The sequence below is a fragment of the Hippoglossus hippoglossus genome, chromosome 13, assembly GCF_009819705.1.
Source record: "Hippoglossus hippoglossus isolate fHipHip1 chromosome 13, fHipHip1.pri, whole genome shotgun sequence".
In the NCBI taxonomy this organism is placed as follows: Eukaryota; Metazoa; Chordata; class Actinopteri; order Pleuronectiformes; family Pleuronectidae; genus Hippoglossus; species Hippoglossus hippoglossus.
Genome location: NC_047163.1, coordinates 9279782 through 9299063, shown reverse-complemented (window position 1 = coordinate 9299063; position 19282 = coordinate 9279782). Strand labels below are relative to the sequence as shown.

Below are 19282 nucleotides of genomic sequence, written 5' to 3'. Positions count from 1 at the left end.
CGCCATTAAAGAATTCAATCCATGAACTGAAATAATGGAAATCTGCAGGAGCCATGGATCAGGCGGAGGGGAGTAGCCGATGAGTAGCCTCGCCAACTCGGCTTTTCGTCCGCTTTTTTAAAAGAGCAGTTTCACTATGACGGAGCGTTACGGTGGTTTTGGTGAAAAAGGAGGGCGGCGTAGCTAATTGTTTTATGTAGCTAACAGGCTAGCGCTGGAGCTCTGGTATGTTAGCTTGTGCGCTAGCAGGCTAGGAGAGATCAGGGGGAGGGGAGAGTTCCTTTGCTTTGAAATTGTTTCAGATCAGCTAGCTGCCATTAGCATTAGCACACCAGGGACTAAGCTTTTCTAGGGGGGGTGAAGTTTTTTTTTTTTTCTTTGAATAAGTTTTCCGGCTCGTATTTTTTTTCTTTATTGGACACAGAACTTCTGTGGTGTTTGAATCAGCGTTGGTGAAACCAGGTCATGTAAGCTGCGTGATGTGAGGGTATCGTAGCAGCAAAGCTTGCGGCTAACCGGACCAGACAATACATTTCAAATAGGATTGATGAATCCAGCAGCTACTCGCTTACAGTTGACGCTGCCAGGCTGCCCGTCTAACGTTAGCTTAGCCCCCGGGGCTAGCGGTGGCTAGCGCCGGGCAGAAGTTGTCTGTTTGACTAGCGATAGCTCGGCGTAAGCTAGCAAGTTGCTCAGCGCTTCAGCGGAACAACTGAGCGTCGCCTCGCCAGCGAGTTGACGAGATCGGCTGTCGCCCCCTCGATGGTGATTGAGACAATGGACTTTAACGTTGCAGCCCCGCAGTGAAAGGATGAGTTCGTGCTTTGTACCAAACGGGGCCAGTTTGGAGGACTGCCACTCCAACCTCTTCTGCCTGGTGAGACCCCCTCTGCTCCCGCAGCTAGCTAGCGTTAGCTCCGACACCGAGAGGCCAGAAAGCCATTTTGGCTAATCAGGCAACAAGCTTTGTAACGTCAGTTGCAGATTGGCGTGAAGGCATCGGGGCCTGCGACGTGCACGATCGCGATCCAGCTAACTTTCATAACATGAGACGCACACTGCAGGGATTTCTTACTGAAGAGCTGCACGCGAATATGTCACGATCATGTGTTTACAGTGCATTGATTACACCCGATAGCCAACTAGCATGAGCGTTAGTTACATGGTGGTAACAGGTCAGGCCAACAGGCACAATTATACACAGCCTGTGCACATCTCATCTCACCTTTTTGGGGGAATAGCTCTACATTTGTAATTAATGCACGTATAAGGAATTAAGTCCCTCTGTTTTTAACTACACAAACTGACGTGATCCTAGACTGACTTGCAGTGACTCATTAGTTGTAAGTAACTGCTGAGTAAATTGCTGGATGACAGTGATGTGTTCAGGCAGGGTTGTGGTGTCACATGTAAAAAGTATTGCAAAACTTTCCAGAAAGTCATCAACCCCTAGTTTTCAGCGTTCTTCATTGGAAATGATTTTATGCATGACATGAAAAGCTGTCTGTGTGTGTGTGTGTGTGGGTTTGAGAGAGTGTGTGTGTGTTTGAGAGTGTGTGTGTAAAGGAAGGAACCCATTCACTGAGTTATGCAGTCAACAACAGATGATTGGCTTAATGCTGTACGACTATGTTGTGTGCCCCTTCTCACATTGTTGTTCTCCCTCTCGTCAGGCTGATTTGACCGGAATAAAATGGAGGCGTTTTGTGTGGCAAGGGCCCACCTCTTCGCCCATCCTTTTCCCTGTGACTGAGGAGGACCCGATCCTGTGTAGTTTCAGCCGATGCTTGACTGCAGATGTGCTGAGTGTGTGGAGGAGACACCACACCCCGGGTCGCAGAGAGCTCTGGCTTTTCTGGTGGGGGGATGACCCCAGTTTCGCCGAGCTTATCCACAATGAGCTCTCAAGTGAGTGGTTTTAACAACTCCACGTTCTTTGCACTATCAGAGTTGATTCTACACTATATTTCACACATGGGGAGAAACGGCAACACTTTTTTAAACAAACCCTAAATGATGAATTCTTACATAATCCAAGGCCCTGTCCCAATTCCTCTCCCTTGGCCCTTGCCCTAAAAATGAAGTGAACTTTGCTGGGTAGTGTCCCCATCCATACGGAGCCACCAGGGGTAGGGCTTGAAAATATTCCCTTAATTTTTCAAAGTTCATATAAGGGACATGGGAGTAACGGACTTTACTCTCACTAAGTCTGTTTACATGCTTGTTTTGACAGCGTGAATAGAATTTCCCCTGAAATACTCATTGCGGCGATTCAAAGTAAGATGTTCCAGTAGATTTTAAATTGTTTTCAGGGTTATTTTGCAAGATTTCATACTCGACAATTTCCATCTACCCCTTAGTTTCTAGGTGGCCCTGAATGCACTAAGGTTGAAGGGTTGTTCGAAGGGCTTAATGGCCACTAGCCCTACATCACATGGAGAAATGGGACGACACTACTCCTTAGCAGCCACGCGCAAAACAAAAGGGTAGATCCAAGTATATGGGGTGAATTGGGACAGGGCCCAAGTAGATCGCTTTGGAATTGGCACTTTTATTCTGAATATTAAGAAACACATATTCAAGAGTGTAGTGGTTATTAGCGAAGCCTTTCGGTAACTGGTGGGTTGTCAGGCAAAATGGGTCAATTCGTAAAAACTTCTTTGGTGTTTTTGATGACACTGCCAACCTCTTCTAAGCTGCGGCAAGGATCTGTTATGCAACTTAAATGATATAAAGTATGATAATAATAGGTCATGTCTGCCAAACTGGCTCTCGGCCACAGATACAGGTGTGTACAGTAGCTCTAAGACAAGCTGTCTTGCGTCAGAGTCACATGACACAGTCTTGATTTTTTGGAAGAAGGCCTCACTCCAGTTTGTTTATATTCATGTCTGTGAGACAAATCCCCCTGGAAGCTGCCACTCTGACCAGGTATTCTGTCCCCAGTCTCAGCCTCCACCCACACTCGTATGTTTCAGTTTCAAGAAAACTTGATTTACACCTGTTATCCACACTTAGTGCGGAGACTTCTGGAAATGCCGTGGGGCCCCTTTCAAGTTTTAACAACCAGGCTTGTGATTTAAACTGGACAGACAGAAATTGACTGACTTTTGGTATCACTTTATTCAGATACTTGCATTTGCTTCCTGATTATCAGTCACAATGTATCTTCCCTTATTAGTCATGCTCCAGTCACGTGACCTTTTTGCAAAATGACACAATTGTTGACAACCAGTTGTAGATGCAATAAGTGTAAGCATTTTAGCAACGCTTGCTGGACAGAGATCGTTCTCAATCTAGGGCACTGATTTAAAACAAAAGCATATCAGGGTAGAAGTAGCCTAAGGGAAGGTCAAGTGTTACTCTGAGACAACACAGAGCAAAATTTCCACAAATCTCAGCTAAACTGCAGAGTTGGAAATGCACATTTAATCATTATGAATTACAGCTCTTGAGAAAACATTGTTGACCAAACTTAACCACCAAAAGAGCTGAATTGTTTTATTCTTTTTGATTTGTTTTATTCCAATACTATAAATATAAAATATTGAATGTTTTTTTTATCTGTTCCAATGGGTCACTTTTGTTATTGTGCTGTGAAAAACAGGCAACGTCTAATTTCCCCCATCAAGCACACCGCTGTATACATTTAATATGATGCCATTTTATTAAACAGGAAAAACAGAGGTTTGATTGTATCTGTCGCTTACAGGTGAGGAGGATGGCGAGTGGGAGAGTGGCCTGTCCTACGAGTGTCGAACGCTCCTGTTCAAAGCCATCCACAACCTGCTGGAGCGCTGTCTCATGAACAGAGGCTTTGTTCGCATCGGGAAGTGGTTTGTTAAGCCGTACCAGAAGGAGGAGAAGACCATTAATAAAAGGTACGCCCCTGCTTCCTAATGGCAGACAGCGGAGTTAAATGACATGCCGTAAATTCTCAAACCCCCTACACTTACCGAATGGTCGGGTCACTTGTTGTGTCTGAGGTATGTTCTGTTCACAGCTGTCAGATTTACCTGTACCAGGTAGAGACCTGTTGTGGCGCTGCACACAAATATTTGTTTCACTCGTCAACAGATTTTAATCTGCTACTCTGTGATTTTGTTTATTTTTTAAATGCTGTTAGTGAATCTCAATACTATGCTGCTTAGATGCTGTTATGTTGCTGGGAAATCAGATAATATACCCAGGAGCCAGAAAAGACTTGATAAGTTAAATAAGTGACAGCAGCTGAAGGTCTTTTCCAGCTCACATGCACTGTGCGGTCCAAGAGACCCTTTTTCTTTGGTACCTCCATTATTCTTCAAGGCAGTTTATTTTTGTGGTGCAAGAAAAAGCAGCCCAGTTGCAGAAGATAAATAAAGCAGTAGAACAAGATGTCTTGAAATGTACTTGCTGTGCTGAAGGGCTGAGCATTAGCCAGCATTTGACACTGGAGTGTTGGTCAACATTTGCAGCATTTGGAGGTTGTGCTGTTACAGTTGTTACTATGTTTAAAGAGTTGGATTTACTGTGACATTGGCTGGGAGCAGTGTTTGAAACATGCACACAGCACTTCAGACAGAACCATCAAACAGACCTGGATGGAGACATGTTAAGGTCGGATGTGTTGTACGTGAGCCACAGTGGGCCGATGTTCTTATTGTGTTGAAAGTTGTGCTGTAAAGTTCCCATAATAGTTTGTGGCACTTTAATGATTAAAATTCCCATTTGGGACTTAACTGGAGAAATGTTGCTCGCAGCTGTATTGTTTTTAACTACACTGTAATAGGCCGACAGCAGTTTCTGGGAATGAAACATCATCTACTTATAGGAATATGCTGTGAATAAATACACATGGCTTTCCTTAAGCAGTGTAAACATGACGCTAGACAGTTGAGTGTGATACAGCATCTGCTGCTCTGATTTATAAATAAAGTTTTTATGCATCGTAGCTACACTGAGGTCAGTTACAACTAGATCCATGTTGCTTTGAGTCACAGAGATCCTGCAGTGCTCAGAGAACTTGGATTCCTGGAATGATCACAGCTTTCTAATCACATTAGCGCAATGACATATCTTTCATCTGGTCTCGCATATGAAATGTTTGTTATAGTCTGCCAGCATGTTGACCAACAGTTTAATCTTGTCTATGTCAATAGAGCAACACGTCAAGGGTAAAGTTTTAATGTCTGCACCTCTGTGCTGTTACCGTAGAAGTGCGAGCTTGAGGTTAACCTTAAACAGCGCACAAAGTTCTGTTTGGTTCAGAGTGGACTTCTGCACCACTGTGTTTCCTTACCTGTTGAACATAAGGCTGGAGGCCCAGCCCCCCCCCTCCTTGCTCCTGAATGAAGTGTCTGGGGAATCCTGGAGTTCCCAGACAAGCTAATTTGAGTCTCTGTTTGTGGCCGTGTGGCTCCGACCTAACTTGTGTTTGATGCAGAGGTCCTTCTGGCAGCTTGGTTGATGGCTCATGCGAGTTCTAGCAGCTCCATGTATATTAAAGTACTGTTGCACAGAACAGGAGTGTATTTTCTTGCTCACTGGTTTTTGGCCTCTGTTTTTACATAAAAATGTCTACAAGTGAGTGTTGAGGCAGCACCTCTAACAGAGGAGTCTGGCGGTCTCACTGTCGCCTGCCCTCTCTGGCTGGTAAACAGGGCAGTCTTTGGAAAATGCTGAGTGTGCACTGTGGTTTTACAGCAACCATGTCAACAAGCACTATTTTAGTGCGTTTAGCAGCCTGCTCTCCCAGAAGTAGCTAGAAAATAAAGATGGATATTGTTTAAATATTTCATGGTTTTTAAATATCCCCACAGGTTTATTTTTGCACCATATTTCTTTGCCTGCGTTTTGTTCTGTGCACCATCTGATTAGTGGTATTGTTTTTTGGGGGGTTTTCTTTTTGACATAATGATGTGGTTACGCTTGTGGACTAATCCCTCTAAACACTACAATTTTTTTATCTTTGACTCAACTTGCAGCGAGCACCTATCTTGTGCATTCACCTTCTTCGTACACGGAGACAGCAACGTGTGCACGAGTGTGGAGATCGCTCAACATCAGCCTCTTCAGTGGCTGAGCGAGGAGCATCTCAGCCTCGCCCAGCAGAGCTCTAGCCCCTTGCAAGGTAGGATCACAAGATTTACAGTTGTTTTACACTGAACTGGTCTTTATCTTGATAAATTATCTGTTTGGTTTATTATCCTACATAAGTACTCTGACTCCTCTCTGCCCTCCAGTCATCCTGAGCCCATATGGCTTAAATGGGACCCTCACCGGCCAGGCTTTTAAGATGTCAGACCACCCCACGCAGAAACTCATTGAAGAGTGGAGGCAGTTTTATCCCATCAGCACCAGTCCCAAGGAGGTCCAGGAAGAGAAGATGGAGGATACGGATTGGGAGGACGATTCCCTGGCGGCCGTGGAGGTTCTTGTTGGTAAGGCCTCGTGATATTTTATTAATGTGGCGAGCGGTGACTGAATGCAATCAAGAATTTTGCGATTCGATTGATTTTTTTTTTTTTGTCAAATGTTGAAGGATATTCTTAGTTTTCTTGAGTTTGAGAGGCAGCGTTTAAAATGTTGTTTTTCTCAAGGGGCAATAGCTTGCATAATATCACCAGCCCTTTATCATGAAGATCGATAGAAGTTGAAAGGTTTATCTAAAATAGAGTGTAATTGTCTTCCCTTCTTTTGCCAACAATTATGATGAATTATTATGACTAAGTATAAGAGTGGTTTGGAAAGAATTATAGAATAAAGCTTTCAACATTTTTGCTGCTGTACACTGGTCTAAACAATCAAATAACCATGTTCTATGTAATCCAGTTGCACATGATATAAAATATATTGTTTATACGGTAAAAATCAGAGAAAGCCAGAACCAAACCAGGTGGAGATTTGGTTGCACTATGATGTTGATGATGAATGATTGATTCATTACTGGTTTTAGAAATTAAAAGGGAATGTCTTATTTCTGTTCACCTTACACGCTGTTTTGGAAATAAATATGTGTTTGGTTCCAGCGGGGGTGAGGATGGTATACCCTTCCTGCCTGGTGCTTCTCCCCCTGTCGGACCTCCCCGCTGTGGTCCCTCAGGGCTCGGCCAACACCTCAGGAAGCCTGTGTGGTGCTCAGCAGGGCCAGGCTGCTCACAGAGATCCTGCCATGTCCTCTGTCACTCTGACTCCTCCAACATCGCCAGAGGAGGCTCAGACTGGTAAGAACTGGAGCGGCACGTTGACCAGAATTAAACACCTGAGCATGTATTGACATTTTCTTTTGGAGAGAGACAGAATTTTTTTGTCCTGCCTTGCTTCATAGATTATCAGCCTGCCCAGAGGTGGCTCAAGTTGTCCTCTGCGACTGATGGCTACTGCTCTAACAACACTCTTCATGGGGGTAAAATCCCTCGTAGACTGGCCAGCCAGATGGTGGAGTCTGTGTGGCAGGAATATAGCATAAACCGCACAGGGAACAAGTATGTTTGGCTTCATCTCTTCCTCAAAGTTTGTATTGACGGACAAAGTGTTGCCTCCATGCTTGATCGATAAAATGTCTATCTGCTCTTCTTTATCAGGAGGAAGTTTACTACCTTGACCAATGGGACCTGTGAGGAGGAGTCAGACAAAACTGGACTCTGGGATTTTGTGGAGTCAACTCACAGGCCGCATTGCAATTGCTCCAGGTATGTGGAATGGAATGCATCACCTGTGTGTTTTTGTTTTATAAGTTAAAGAAAACATCTCATAATCCTTTATTTGTTGTTCGTCACATAGACATAAGAATCAGAAACAGCGATCCAGCAGCACCTCAGGACACCCGCCATCATCGGGCCAGCCCGCTCAGCCGGCGCCCAAGCACAAGCTGGGCGAGAAGCTGGAGAAGGGGGAGAAGCAGCAGAGGAGGCCGCAGACGCCGTTCCACCACCGCAACTTCGTGAGTGATGAGCAGTCCATGGAGCCGCAGAACCAGAGGCTTTGTCTAAGATCGCAGGAGGAGGGCTCATACCCCAGTCTGCACCACGTGGACACGGCGCCCTCCAAAGCCCCAACGCTGCACACACACGGCCCCCCTGCAGACCACGCTGGATCCCCACCTCCCCCGCCTCTCAGCCCACATCCATGTGATCACGGCGAAGGTGACATGACTCCAGGTGGCATAAAGAGCTCGTCCACGCCCATCCACCAACCGTTCTACCCGCCGTCAGTGGAGCCGTGTCTGCTTCCACAGAAGGGCTCATCTGAGGAGCCTCAGCTGGAAACCATGCCTATGCCTCTGCCTTTCCCCCCAGCCTACAATGAAACCTTAGAACCCACTGTTTTCATAGGTTCAGCCATTAACCCCAACGAAGACTCTACCCACAACCCCTGGAAGTATTTCAACCTGCCCAGGAAGAAGGCCTCCAACTTCCTGACACCCCAGCTACCTGTGGATAAAATACGAGAGGATTCTTGGAGAGGTGGAGGAACAGAAAATGTAGTTTCTGTAACTGAGTAAGTACTTGATCACTCATCCTCACATGCATTTAAACTATTGTAGCTGTTTATTTAATCAGCCTGCTTCCTCCTATCTGAGCATCTCTACACAATTTCTCTCCATGCAGGTTGATGTCAGGCTCCACGCAGCAGCTGAAGGTTTCCGAAGAGCTGATCAAGACTTACGCCCAGCGAAGAAACAGCCACCTTGCTCCCGCCACGGGAGACGAAGAATACAGTGAGGAGCCAGACCCTTACGCCTTCGTGGAGGGAGACGAGGAGTTCACCTTCACCGAGAAAAAGGACAAGGCTGGAGCTGAGAGAGATGGCAACAAGAAACACAAGGTGTGTTCCAGGGTTGAATGCTGGGTTGAGATCCTTTTCTTCACTGTCCTCTTAGTAGCAGGGTGAACCTGGGGATGATCAGCATGTGTGTGATTGCAGTAAAACAGAAGTTATCATTTTTACATCACTTTGATGGCACTCTTACCAACATCTGTTGACATCAGCAAATATCAAACTATCAGTTATTAGGTTGTTACCTTAACTCTTCATCAGGCTGATGTTAATTTATACATTTGCTATTTTAAGATTAGGTCTTTGGTCTTTAGTTTTTAACTGTGCCAATTTTGTAGCGTATTTAATAAAACTTTCACAGAATGTCGCCTGATAGAAAATTCAATACATTACATACATTGACCTTTAGGATCAAATCAACTTTTTTTTCTTTTCTTAAATCAGTCCTAAATATGTTTTTTGTTGTATTCCATCAACATCTTAAAATAACTACTACTGGTGGTAGAGGATGATATGATTTTCCACACAGTACAAGTTCAAAAACAACAGTCTTATATGCAAGTACAAATGGTGGCAGTTTCCCTCATGCATCTACTCTGTGAAGTAATGGTTTCCCTACGTTTCATAATTTTTGTGATAATTGCTTTTTTTATGACCCAGGGGGACGAAGGAGGTGGAACTTCGGGAGATGGTGAGAATTCTTTCCTTCTGTCTGTTTGTCACATACATGTTGAAATGTGATAAATCATTTGGAGTTTGCCATCTTTTTAAACGCCTCCTCATTTGTTTTGCATTGCAGATGGTCAGGGTCCGCCAGGCAGCAAACCCTTAGCCTCGATCAGCCTCATCCATGAGAATGACTTGGCCGTGTCCTACAGCGACCTGGATAAAATCTTCAATTCAGATGAAGACGAGCTGGCGGTAAGTGCATCTGTGTGTCCAAAAACTGTACCCACATTTTTAGTCTCCTGATATTGTCAGGAACTGCTGCTGATGTGCTCCTGGAAAACTGAAACACTGAAATAGAAAACTGAGTATACCTTTTCCCCTGTCTGCACAGCCTGGATCCAAAAGAGCTGGAGCTGGAGCAGAGGACAAGTTTGGCTGTAAAGAAGCTAAAGCTGCCATGTTGGACCCCCTGTCTTGCATAAGTATGAAAAATAAAAATCTGTTAATTAGTCGTACATGGTTATTCTATACACGTAGTAACAATGTCTTATTTCCCTAGGCTCAGCGGACCTGCACAAGATGTTTCCGACGCCGCCTTCCCTGGAGCAGCAGGGTTACTCCCCCATGAACTCCGGGAGCAAGGATAGTCTGGAAGCAGGGGCGGGCCTCACCATGTTGGACGGCAGCCAGCTCAACACTCACTTCAAGATGGAGGTGGAGGAGGGATTCTGCAGCCCAAAGCCATGTGAAATAAAGGTAGGACGCATCACACACCTGCGCGAGGAGCAAGTGGGAAACTTGGTTGCATCAACTGTGTTTTCACTGTTTAACATTATTAGGATTAAGACTAAGACCCGTCTGTGCTTTCAGGACTTTTCCTTTGTGTACAAGCCGGAAACGAGTCAGGCGCTCATCGGCTGTTCCATGTACGCCCCCCTGAAGACCCTACCCAGCCAGTGTATGTTGCCCATCAAACTGCCAGAAGACTGTGTTTACACTCGCAGCTGGACGATGGGCAAAATGGAACTCATACCCCCAGTGACAAACGTCAATCTCCTCACCAAAGACAGGTAAAGCACAGAAACATTTGCTAAATGCTAAATAATTTAAATGAAAATACGAAGATTAAAATAGTGAACGTTATTGAAATTCCCAAAATATGTATGCAATCTGAAATCACTGTTTATCTCTCTGTCACAGTAACGTGCCCAGTGTGGAGCCAGACTACAGTCAGACATACACCCCTCAGACCCACACACCATTCATGTCCAGCAGTGCTCCTCCCAGTAACAGCGGCACAGGCATCCTGCCCTCTCCAGCCACGCCTCGCTTCTCTGTGCCCACCCCTCGCACGCCACGGACTCCACGGACACCCCGCGGCCCGTCCAGCGTGCAGGGCTCTCTCAAGTATGACAACTCTGACCTTTACTCCCCGGCCTCGACACCCTCCACCTGTCGACCGCTCAGCTCAGTTGAGCCGGCCACTGTACCATCCATCCCAGAGGCCCACAGCCTCTATGTCACCCTCATCCTCTCCGAGTCGGTCATGAACCTCTACAAGGACTGCAACTTCGACAGTTGCTGCGTATGCGTCTGCAACATGAACATCCGGGGGGCAGATGTGGGAGTGTACCTCAAGGACAACGGCGAGGCCCAGTACCCCTGCACTTGTGGCTTCAGTGCAGTCACCAATCGGCGCTTTGGACAGTCAGCCGGGCTCTTCCTGGAGGACGAATTGGACGTGGTGGGACGGGGCTCGGATGCGAGTCGCGACACAGAGCGGTCCTTTGAAGAGCTCCGAGCTTCCACCACGCACAAGGCCGGCAGTCTGAAGGAGAAGCCTCCAGATGAGCTAATCCTGCTGCTACAGGACCAGTGCACCAACCCATTTGCCCCAATTTCCGGTGTGGAGTACCCCAAGCCGACCTCAGCGCCCAGTTCATTCCTGAGGGTCGAAGAGAGAGACTGTTATAACGACTGCTACATGGCACTTGAGCATGGCAGACAGTTCATGGACAATATGTCAGGAGGAAAAGTGGATGAAGCACTAGTGAAAAGCACCTGTCTTCATCAGTGGCCAAAATGCAAATGTACGACTTCTTTTACCAAATCTTACCACTGCAAGCATAGTTTTCCCTCATTTATTCCATTCAACTTCAAACAACATAAATTTAAGACTTCTCTCTTTTGGTTTTTCCTTTTTATAGCCGCGGATATGAGCAAGCTCTTCTCTCAGGACGTCCTGCGGGTGTTACTGTCCCTCCAGCCTGTGCTGCAGGACACCATCCAGAAGAAGAGAAGCGTTCGCTCCTGGGGTGTTCAGGGACCGCTCACCTGGCAACAGTTCCACAAAATGGCCGGGAGGGGATCATATGGTGAGTGGAAGGCGTTTGTACTTAAGTGTTTTATTTTTATTGTGCTGTTTGTCTCTTATAACAACAAAATGATCAATGAGGAACCTTGTCCTCTTTTCTCCCACAGGCACAGATGAGTCTCCTGAGCCTCTGCCCATTCCGACCTTTTTGGTCGGTTATGAGTACGACTTTGTTGTGCTGTCTCCGTTTGGCCTGCCTTACTGGGAGAAGCTCCTCCTGGATCCTTTTGGCTCCCAGAGAGATGTGGGATATGTCGTCATCTGCCCGGAGAACGAGGCTCTGCTCCGCGGGGCCAAGTCCTTCTTTAAAGATCTGAGTACTATGTATGAGGTAAGCACCTGGCACTTCCTAAAACTCATCCCTCTTGTTCTGACATGTCCACAGAAACAGTTTCTCACTCTGAAGAAAGGATTTGCTCCGTTTCATTTACACATTCATTTCATTTTCTCTCGACAGGCATGCCAGCTTGGGCAACACAGGCCCATCTGTAAGAGTCACCCAGAGGGCGTTTTGAAGGTCGGCACCACAGAAAGCAGGAGCATGACAGAGCAGCCCCTCAGTGATTGGTTCCTTAAGATGGCTACGAGAGACGCAAACAATGAAGCCTTTAATAAGCTCAAATGCTTTGCTCAAGTGTGCCGCTATGATCTAGGTAACATGTTTGATCAAAATCTTTAAAAAAGTTAGTGATGTCTTTTATAGATTGTGAGAACAGCAATTGATTGTTTTCTTTTTACCTTCATGACCACTTTCAGCCCCGTACTTGTCAGAGCAGTCTTTGGATAGTTCTCTATTGTCCCAGCGCTGCCCCACCGTGGTCATCTCCCCCCAGACCCCCAGCTCTTCCAGCACCTCCTCAGGACCCCAGAGCACCAACACTACCAGCTCCAGCACCAGCTCTGCCCAGCCTGCCCAGCCAGCCCAGCCTGCCCAGCCCGCCCAGGTCAACAGCACCCCTTCCTCCACCTCCTCAGGCTCCCAGACCATCGGGGGAATGGCGCCGGCCAAGCCAAGCTCCTACTCGCCGTTTGGGACAACAGGCTTGCAGGGCAGCACGTCTCAGAACGGACCCCAGGCCAACCAACAGGGGGCCGTGGGGCAGGCAGAAAACGGACCCTCAGCCAATCAGCCTCAAGTGTCCGCTGAGGTCCCAGAGAGGTAGGGTTATATCTGGTGATCAGCTTTTAAAATAAGTGAAGTTTTAATGTGTTGGAAACGTGTTAGTAGTTTGTAATCAATTGACGACTTGATTTAAACATGGTTATTGATTCGTGGCATTACTGAATTCATGCCACTCTCAGCAGCACACACACGCCCATGTGGTTTAACATGTTTTGATCTTTACTCACTGACCATATGTGTTAATTGATATTTTTTAAATCTAGTTAAAGATAAATAGATATTTCTGACATTATTGTGAACACTATACAAACAGCTGGTAAATTTGACCTTCACACAAGAAGTATGTCTGAAGTGAATCCCACGTCCTAATAGTGTAGTGTATTAGTGTATTCATAGTGTATTAGTGTATTCATTGTACTGTGGATTCAAGTAAAAGTGACCCGGGGTGCAGCTAAATATTATTTAAATGCGGTTAAATCTAATTGTCCGATTTTGTCTAGAAACAACAAGCTGGAATTGTTAAAAAATTGTAAATTTTGATTACAAATTAACTTGAACGATACATTTTCTGCCGATCTATTATCAATTGACCTTTACAGCTCTAGAAGTATCACATTGTCTTATGCTTAAAACACATTTTTATCGTAAAATCCTTCCAAACGTCTCCAAAAACACATTTCTCATCTCCACCTGTTGCAACTTTGAAGTTTTATCGTACTATTTAGAGATTTCTGATTGTTGGACCTTCCCCTGTAGTCATGACAACTGGCTCCATACACATATGGTCATTACAGTGATGTGAACATTTTCAACAGCTTGACTAAAGATTATATATTTTCTTCACAGCACAATGGACAGAGACAAAGTGGGCAAGCCCACAGACGGAGAGTCCCACGCTGTGTCTTACCCGCCCGCCATCGTGGTTTACATCGTCGACCCCTTTAGTTACGAGGACGCAGACAGAGAGGTCCACTCCAGCACCTACACACTGGGCCTGCTGCGTTGTTACATGGAGATGCTCCAGTTCCTGCCTGCTCAGATCAGAAACGCTGTCTCAGTACAGGTACGGCTCAAAGAGGTTTAAGGATTCTCGTTTCAAACAGTTAATTCGTCTAATATTTGGGGAACGGACGAAAGAAATGGTCTGTGTCAGTCTCTTGAGATGACCGAGTGAAGTCCGCACACTGAGTCTGCTGCTGAGCGGTGATGGTTGTCATCTGTAGTTAAAACTAATCACCTCTCTTTAGCTACAATAGAGCAGTTTACCAGGAGGCACAGAGGGAGGTGAGAAGGAGCAGGGGACTCATTAACAGACAATAATGGAGGTGGTAACTGCTACACCTGCGATATAGGGACACAATATTGCATCAACATGCCAGAGGGAGTTCTGAAACAAAAGAAGTGTGAATGTGCTAATAGTTTCAGTGGTGGAGTCCTCAGTGCAGCCAGGGCAGACACTGAGAATAGCATTATCCACCAGTGATGCAGCCAACAGATTGGGATTTTGCTTTAATTTGCCAGAAGTTACTTGAATTGCATTGAATAAAATATAGAATATATATATATGATAGCAAAGGTTTGGTTTAAACATCTTCTAATATGGATTAAATTAATTATAAAAATGCACCTTTAAAAAAAAATCGAATAAATGTAAATTCCAAGGCGTTTTCAGATTATCCACATGCAGTCGTACTTTTTATGTCACATAGTTATGTTCTCTATTTAGAGAGCACTTTATTCACTGATGGAGAAAAAACAGTGTACAAAATCTTGGGTACCACAAGAGGCTGAATATTCTCGGTGAACCTAGATGGACAAATCGCTGACATTAAAATGTTTCTTCCCAAATGAGAAATTTGGGAATTTAACTCAGACTTTAATGGTGAACTTCACTTGACATTGCTCTAAACTTCACAAATGTATAATATATAATTTCATGCCATTCACAATTTTCCATTTACATTTCAAAAAGAAACCAACAACTGAAAAATAAAGTTGGCAGGTATTCACTTGCAGAAGAGGTGAAAGTACTAAAATCTGAGAATGAAAAAGTTACATACATAAAAAGTAAAGTTTTGGTGCAGATAAGTACATAAAATGTTTTCTCACTGTGTTTTATTTCTTCTCAGATTGTTCCCTGCGAGTATCTCCTGCAGCCGGTGCACAGCGGCGAGCGTCACCTCTACGGCCAGCTCCTGAAGTCTCTGGCCTTCTCCGTGTTCACACAGTGTCGTCGGCCTCTGCCCAACTCCACCAACTTCAAGGCTCTGACGGGCTTCGGCCCTGGTCTCGCTATTGACATGGCTCTGAAAGACCCAGAGGTAAATGCTGCATCTATGAATCTTCTGTGATGCCTGGTGGAAGTCGCTGGACAATGACGTTTTAAAATTGTGTTTGGTCCTCTGTTGTCTCTCTTTTAAATCAACCTGTATTTTCCCTTGTGCAGAGGCCCGAGTGTTTGCGTCTGTACACGCCGCCCTTCATCTTGGCTCCAGTGAAAGACAAGCAGACGGAGCTCGGGGAGACTTTTGGCGAAGCGTCCCAGAAGTACAACGTCCTGTTTGTCGGCTACTGTCTGTCTCATGACCAGCGCTGGCTGCTGGCCTCCTGCACCGATCAGCACGGAGAACTGCTGGAGACCTGCATCATTAGTATCGATGTTCCCAACAGGTACATGCACTCACTCACCAAAAAGAGATGCACCAGTGCTACAGGATTGTGTCTTTATTCTAACCACATGTGTTGTCTTTGCAGGGCTCGCAGGAAAAAGGGCTCAGCCAGACGACTGGGTTTGCAGAAGCTGTGGGAGTGGTGTCTCGGCCTGGTGCAGGTGACATCGCTGCCATGGAGAGTGGTCATTGGACGGCTTGGTAGGATGGGACACGGCGAACTGAGAGGTACACACACACACACACACACACACACACACACACACACACACACACACACACACACACTGCTGCAGGGTTTTCTGAGTGTGCAGTTCACAAGGACGTGTACGATCAAACACTAATGTGCTCTCATCTTGTCCGTGTTTCAGACTGGAGTATTCTGCTGAGCAGAAGGAATTTACAATCCCTCAGTAAGCGTCTGAAGGAGACATGTAGGATGTGTGGTATCTCTGCTGCTGACACTCCCAGCATCCTTAGCGCCTGTCTGGTTGCCATGGAGCCCCAGGGTTCCTTTGTCATCATGCCAGGTAAAATAAAATAGAGATAAGTTCATTCAAGAATTCCTAATGACGCTCAGTTGAGTTTGTAAGTTACGATCGTCTCTTCTCCGCCGTGTCTCTGCAGACTCTGTCTCGACGGGTTCAGTGTTCGGTCGCAGCACCACCCTGAACATGCAAACATCGCAGCTGAGCACTCCTCAGGACACATCCTGCACACACATCCTGGTGTTCCCCACCTCGGCCATGGTGCAGGTCAACACTAACACTGCAGAGCCCATCGACATCAACTTCAATCCCATAAATCCTGGTGAGTTTGGTCGCTGACGAGGCTTCAGAAGAAACGCATCAGAAGAAAGAATGGTGAATGTTGAAGGCTGCTTGTTTGCTCTTTGCAGATGGATCTGATGGAATGGGCATCTTTGACCTGTTTGACAACGACATGGTGGATCCCGACCTCATCAACATCCTGCCCAACTCCCCCACTACCTCCCCCGTTCACTCTCCTGGCTCCCACTACCACCAGGGGGGAGATGGAAGCAAGGTCAGTCAGTTAGATGGATGGATTATTTACCTGAATACCTGATCTAATGAAGAACTGAGACATAGTTTTACACAGTTGGACCAATCAAAACACGTCAAATTTCCGTTGTTTTTTTACCCTCAAATTGACAAAGAAGTCAAATCTTAAATTTTGTGTCACTTGTTGTCATGTTCGTTTTTTTCTTCTTCCATCATCGACCAAGAAACTTCATGATTTTGCTGCAACATTGACACATTGCGCTCCCTCCTGCTTCTGGAGGACGGGAAATTATTTCTGGGCCGATGTCGTAACTGTTGTCGCTCAGTTGTTGTTCTCACTTATAAAAAGACCCCAGTACAACAGAAACAGCGAATAGTAAACAGGATATGAATCACATAAAATTGACAATTTAAGTCGAAAGCCTGTTCTGTAGGAAACAAATTGTTCTGTGATTTCATTCCCTCGATGTTGTCTTGCAGGGTCAGGGTACGGATCGTATGGAGTCCCATGAGGAGGCTCTGAACATCCTGCAGCAGCCGATGGCTCTGGGCTACTTCGTCTCCACAGCAAAGGCTGGACCACTGCCCGACTGGTTCTGGTCGGCCTGCCCTCAAGCCCAGAACCAGTGCCCACTCTTCCTCAAGGTACAGTGGCACTTGTGTATATATATTTATCTCAAATCTGTTCCAAAGTGTGGAAAAACTGTTTACTTGTTTTTGTCTCGGGATCATTTGCAGAAAGTCTTTCAGAACATTCAGAATAATGCCAGTTAAAGTTTGAGAAGGCCAAATGAGATTTTCTTGTCTGACCAATGGTCAAAACCCAATGACCTCAGGTCTGTCTCTCTGAGAACCAGACTGGAGATGATGCCATCAATTAATTTAAGGGTTTTGAATTAATTTGTCTCCCATGTTTCTGTCTCCCAGGCCTCTCTGCACCTGCATGTGTCTTCTGTCCAATCAGACGAACTCCTGCACAGTAAACACTCCCACCCGCTGGACTCCAACCACACCTCTGATGTGCTCAGGTAGCTGCTCACACAACAAGAGTCTGTGAGAACTGTGTGTTTTTCCAATAAGGACAATGTCTTAACACTGCCCTCCTGTGTCTGCCTTCAGATTTGTTCTAGAGCAGTACAACGCCCTCTCCTGGCTGACGTGCGACCCTGCGACCCAGGACCGCCGCTCCTGTCTGCCTGTTCACTTTGTGGTGCTCACCCAGATGTACAACTTTATCATGAACATGCTCTGAACTCTAAACGAGATCAAACCGCTGAGATCAGATCGAATTGTGGATCCTCGACACTCAAAGGACCTCACACTCCATCAGGGCAAATACGGAGGAAGCGTCTCTTCTTCTCCTCCTCCTCCTCTTCTTCCTCCCTGATGTATCTTAAACAACACTGACTGACTGGAAGTCTCCAATCAACCAATCAATCAGATGCCAAGAATCCATTTTAGCATTTTGGAAGATTAAGGGACGTTTCATAAAGGAGAATAAATTGTCTTTTTAATGACTGTAGATTGCAATCTATAAATTTTATCTTAATGAAATGCCTGCATATATTATTTATTGTAAGTTTTTAAATGTGGAATTTTTAATGCTTAATATCTTTTATATATTACAAATCCTAGAGGGTGTGTACATCTCACTGTAAAGGAATTGGTTTCAAAAGTGTAATTTTCTCAATTACAACACAGAAAAACCTGTTCAAGTGAATTTGCTGTAGATTGCTTTTAGAATATTATTTTTTCAAAGGGTACAGACCTTTTTATTGACATGCTGTAAAAATGAAGTAAACGCTGGCCTGGGCATTTGCATCCCACCCGACGAGTGGATGAGACTTTACCTCTCTGTCTGCTTCAGCTCCAGAGTCTCTCGCACAGTAACTCAATGAGCTCTGAAGAGGAATTAAAAGGTACATTGTCAGATTATATATTTTATATAACAGATTTAGGTAATTGTGTGTGAGTGTATATGTGTACATATAATTGTGTGCCGCTACTGATGGTGCAGCTTCTGTTTTAGAATTAAAGTGCGTCTACATTATATCATCTTGGTTTTTATGGAATTTATTTCAGGTTCGTTTACCCACAAATTCTTACAGTATTCACCAAATACATAATTATTTTTCCCATCACACGTACAGCACACACTGCAATCAGGGACAATTCAGGGTTCACTGTCATGCCCATGGACAGTTTTACACATGGATTGGCATTGAACCTACAACCTTCTGGTTAGCGGACGACCCATTCTATCTCCTAAAAAATATTAATATCTGCACCTGATGAATAAATTATTTAATTTTATGGCTGAAGCTCGGATGACTTAATCCTAAACTTCCTGTAAAGCAACTTGATGCAACTGTTCTTGGTGTCTCAATTCTGTATTAATAATTTATTCATATAGCACTTTTCAATACAAGTAACCAAGTGCTTTACAACTAACAAAATAAAACTTACAATCAGAATAGAAAATACAGACAAAAGCAATAAACATCACATGATAAAAGCTTTATTATAGTGAAATCTACGTGCTTGAGTTTCCCCATGTTCTGAAACAGTTAAGAGGGAAATACTACACTTTATACTTCACTAAATTCTGTTGATAGGTTATGTAGCAGATTATAAAATAATCCAAAACGGTTTAGTTCAAATAATA

The 19282-nt window shown here is 45.0% G+C and overlaps 1 protein-coding gene across 1 annotated transcript; it reads left to right on the top strand.

Annotated features, from left to right (window-relative positions):
- The first annotated feature begins 16 nt into the window (after positions 1–16).
- On the top strand, positions 17–18670 carry LOC117772614 (mediator of RNA polymerase II transcription subunit 13-like). Its single transcript, XM_034603874.1, has 30 exons — positions 17–877; positions 1674–1908; positions 3713–3881; positions 5967–6112; positions 6225–6422; positions 7011–7205; positions 7310–7466; positions 7566–7673; positions 7765–8481; positions 8592–8808; positions 9421–9451; positions 9560–9681; positions 9821–9911; positions 9989–10185; positions 10300–10499; positions 10630–11519; positions 11637–11804; positions 11911–12134; positions 12261–12456; positions 12560–12962; positions 13773–13989; positions 15056–15247; positions 15373–15596; positions 15681–15823; positions 15967–16125; positions 16223–16405; positions 16494–16639; positions 17098–17262; positions 17545–17645; positions 17737–18670. Exons 1-30 carry the CDS (start codon positions 812–814, stop codon positions 17867–17869), a joined length of 6393 nt encoding a protein of 2130 aa, XP_034459765.1. The 5' UTR covers positions 17–811; the 3' UTR covers positions 17870–18670.
- The last annotated feature ends 612 nt before the right edge of the window (positions 18671–19282 follow it).

What these genes read in the sequence shown, in the direction of transcription:
- LOC117772614 (XM_034603874.1), top strand. Translation starts at nt 812, where the DNA reads ATGAGTTCGTGCTTTGTACCAAACGGGGCCAGTTTGGAGGACTGCCAC. An exon ending in TATCCACAATGAGCTCTCAA is followed by an intron (nt 1,909 to 3,712) that starts GTGAGTGGTTTT and finishes TGTCGCTTACAG; the next exon opens with GTGAGGAGGATGGCGAGTGG. An exon ending in GGCCGTGGAGGTTCTTGTTG is followed by an intron (nt 6,423 to 7,010) that starts GTAAGGCCTCGT and finishes GTTTGGTTCCAG; the next exon opens with CGGGGGTGAGGATGGTATAC.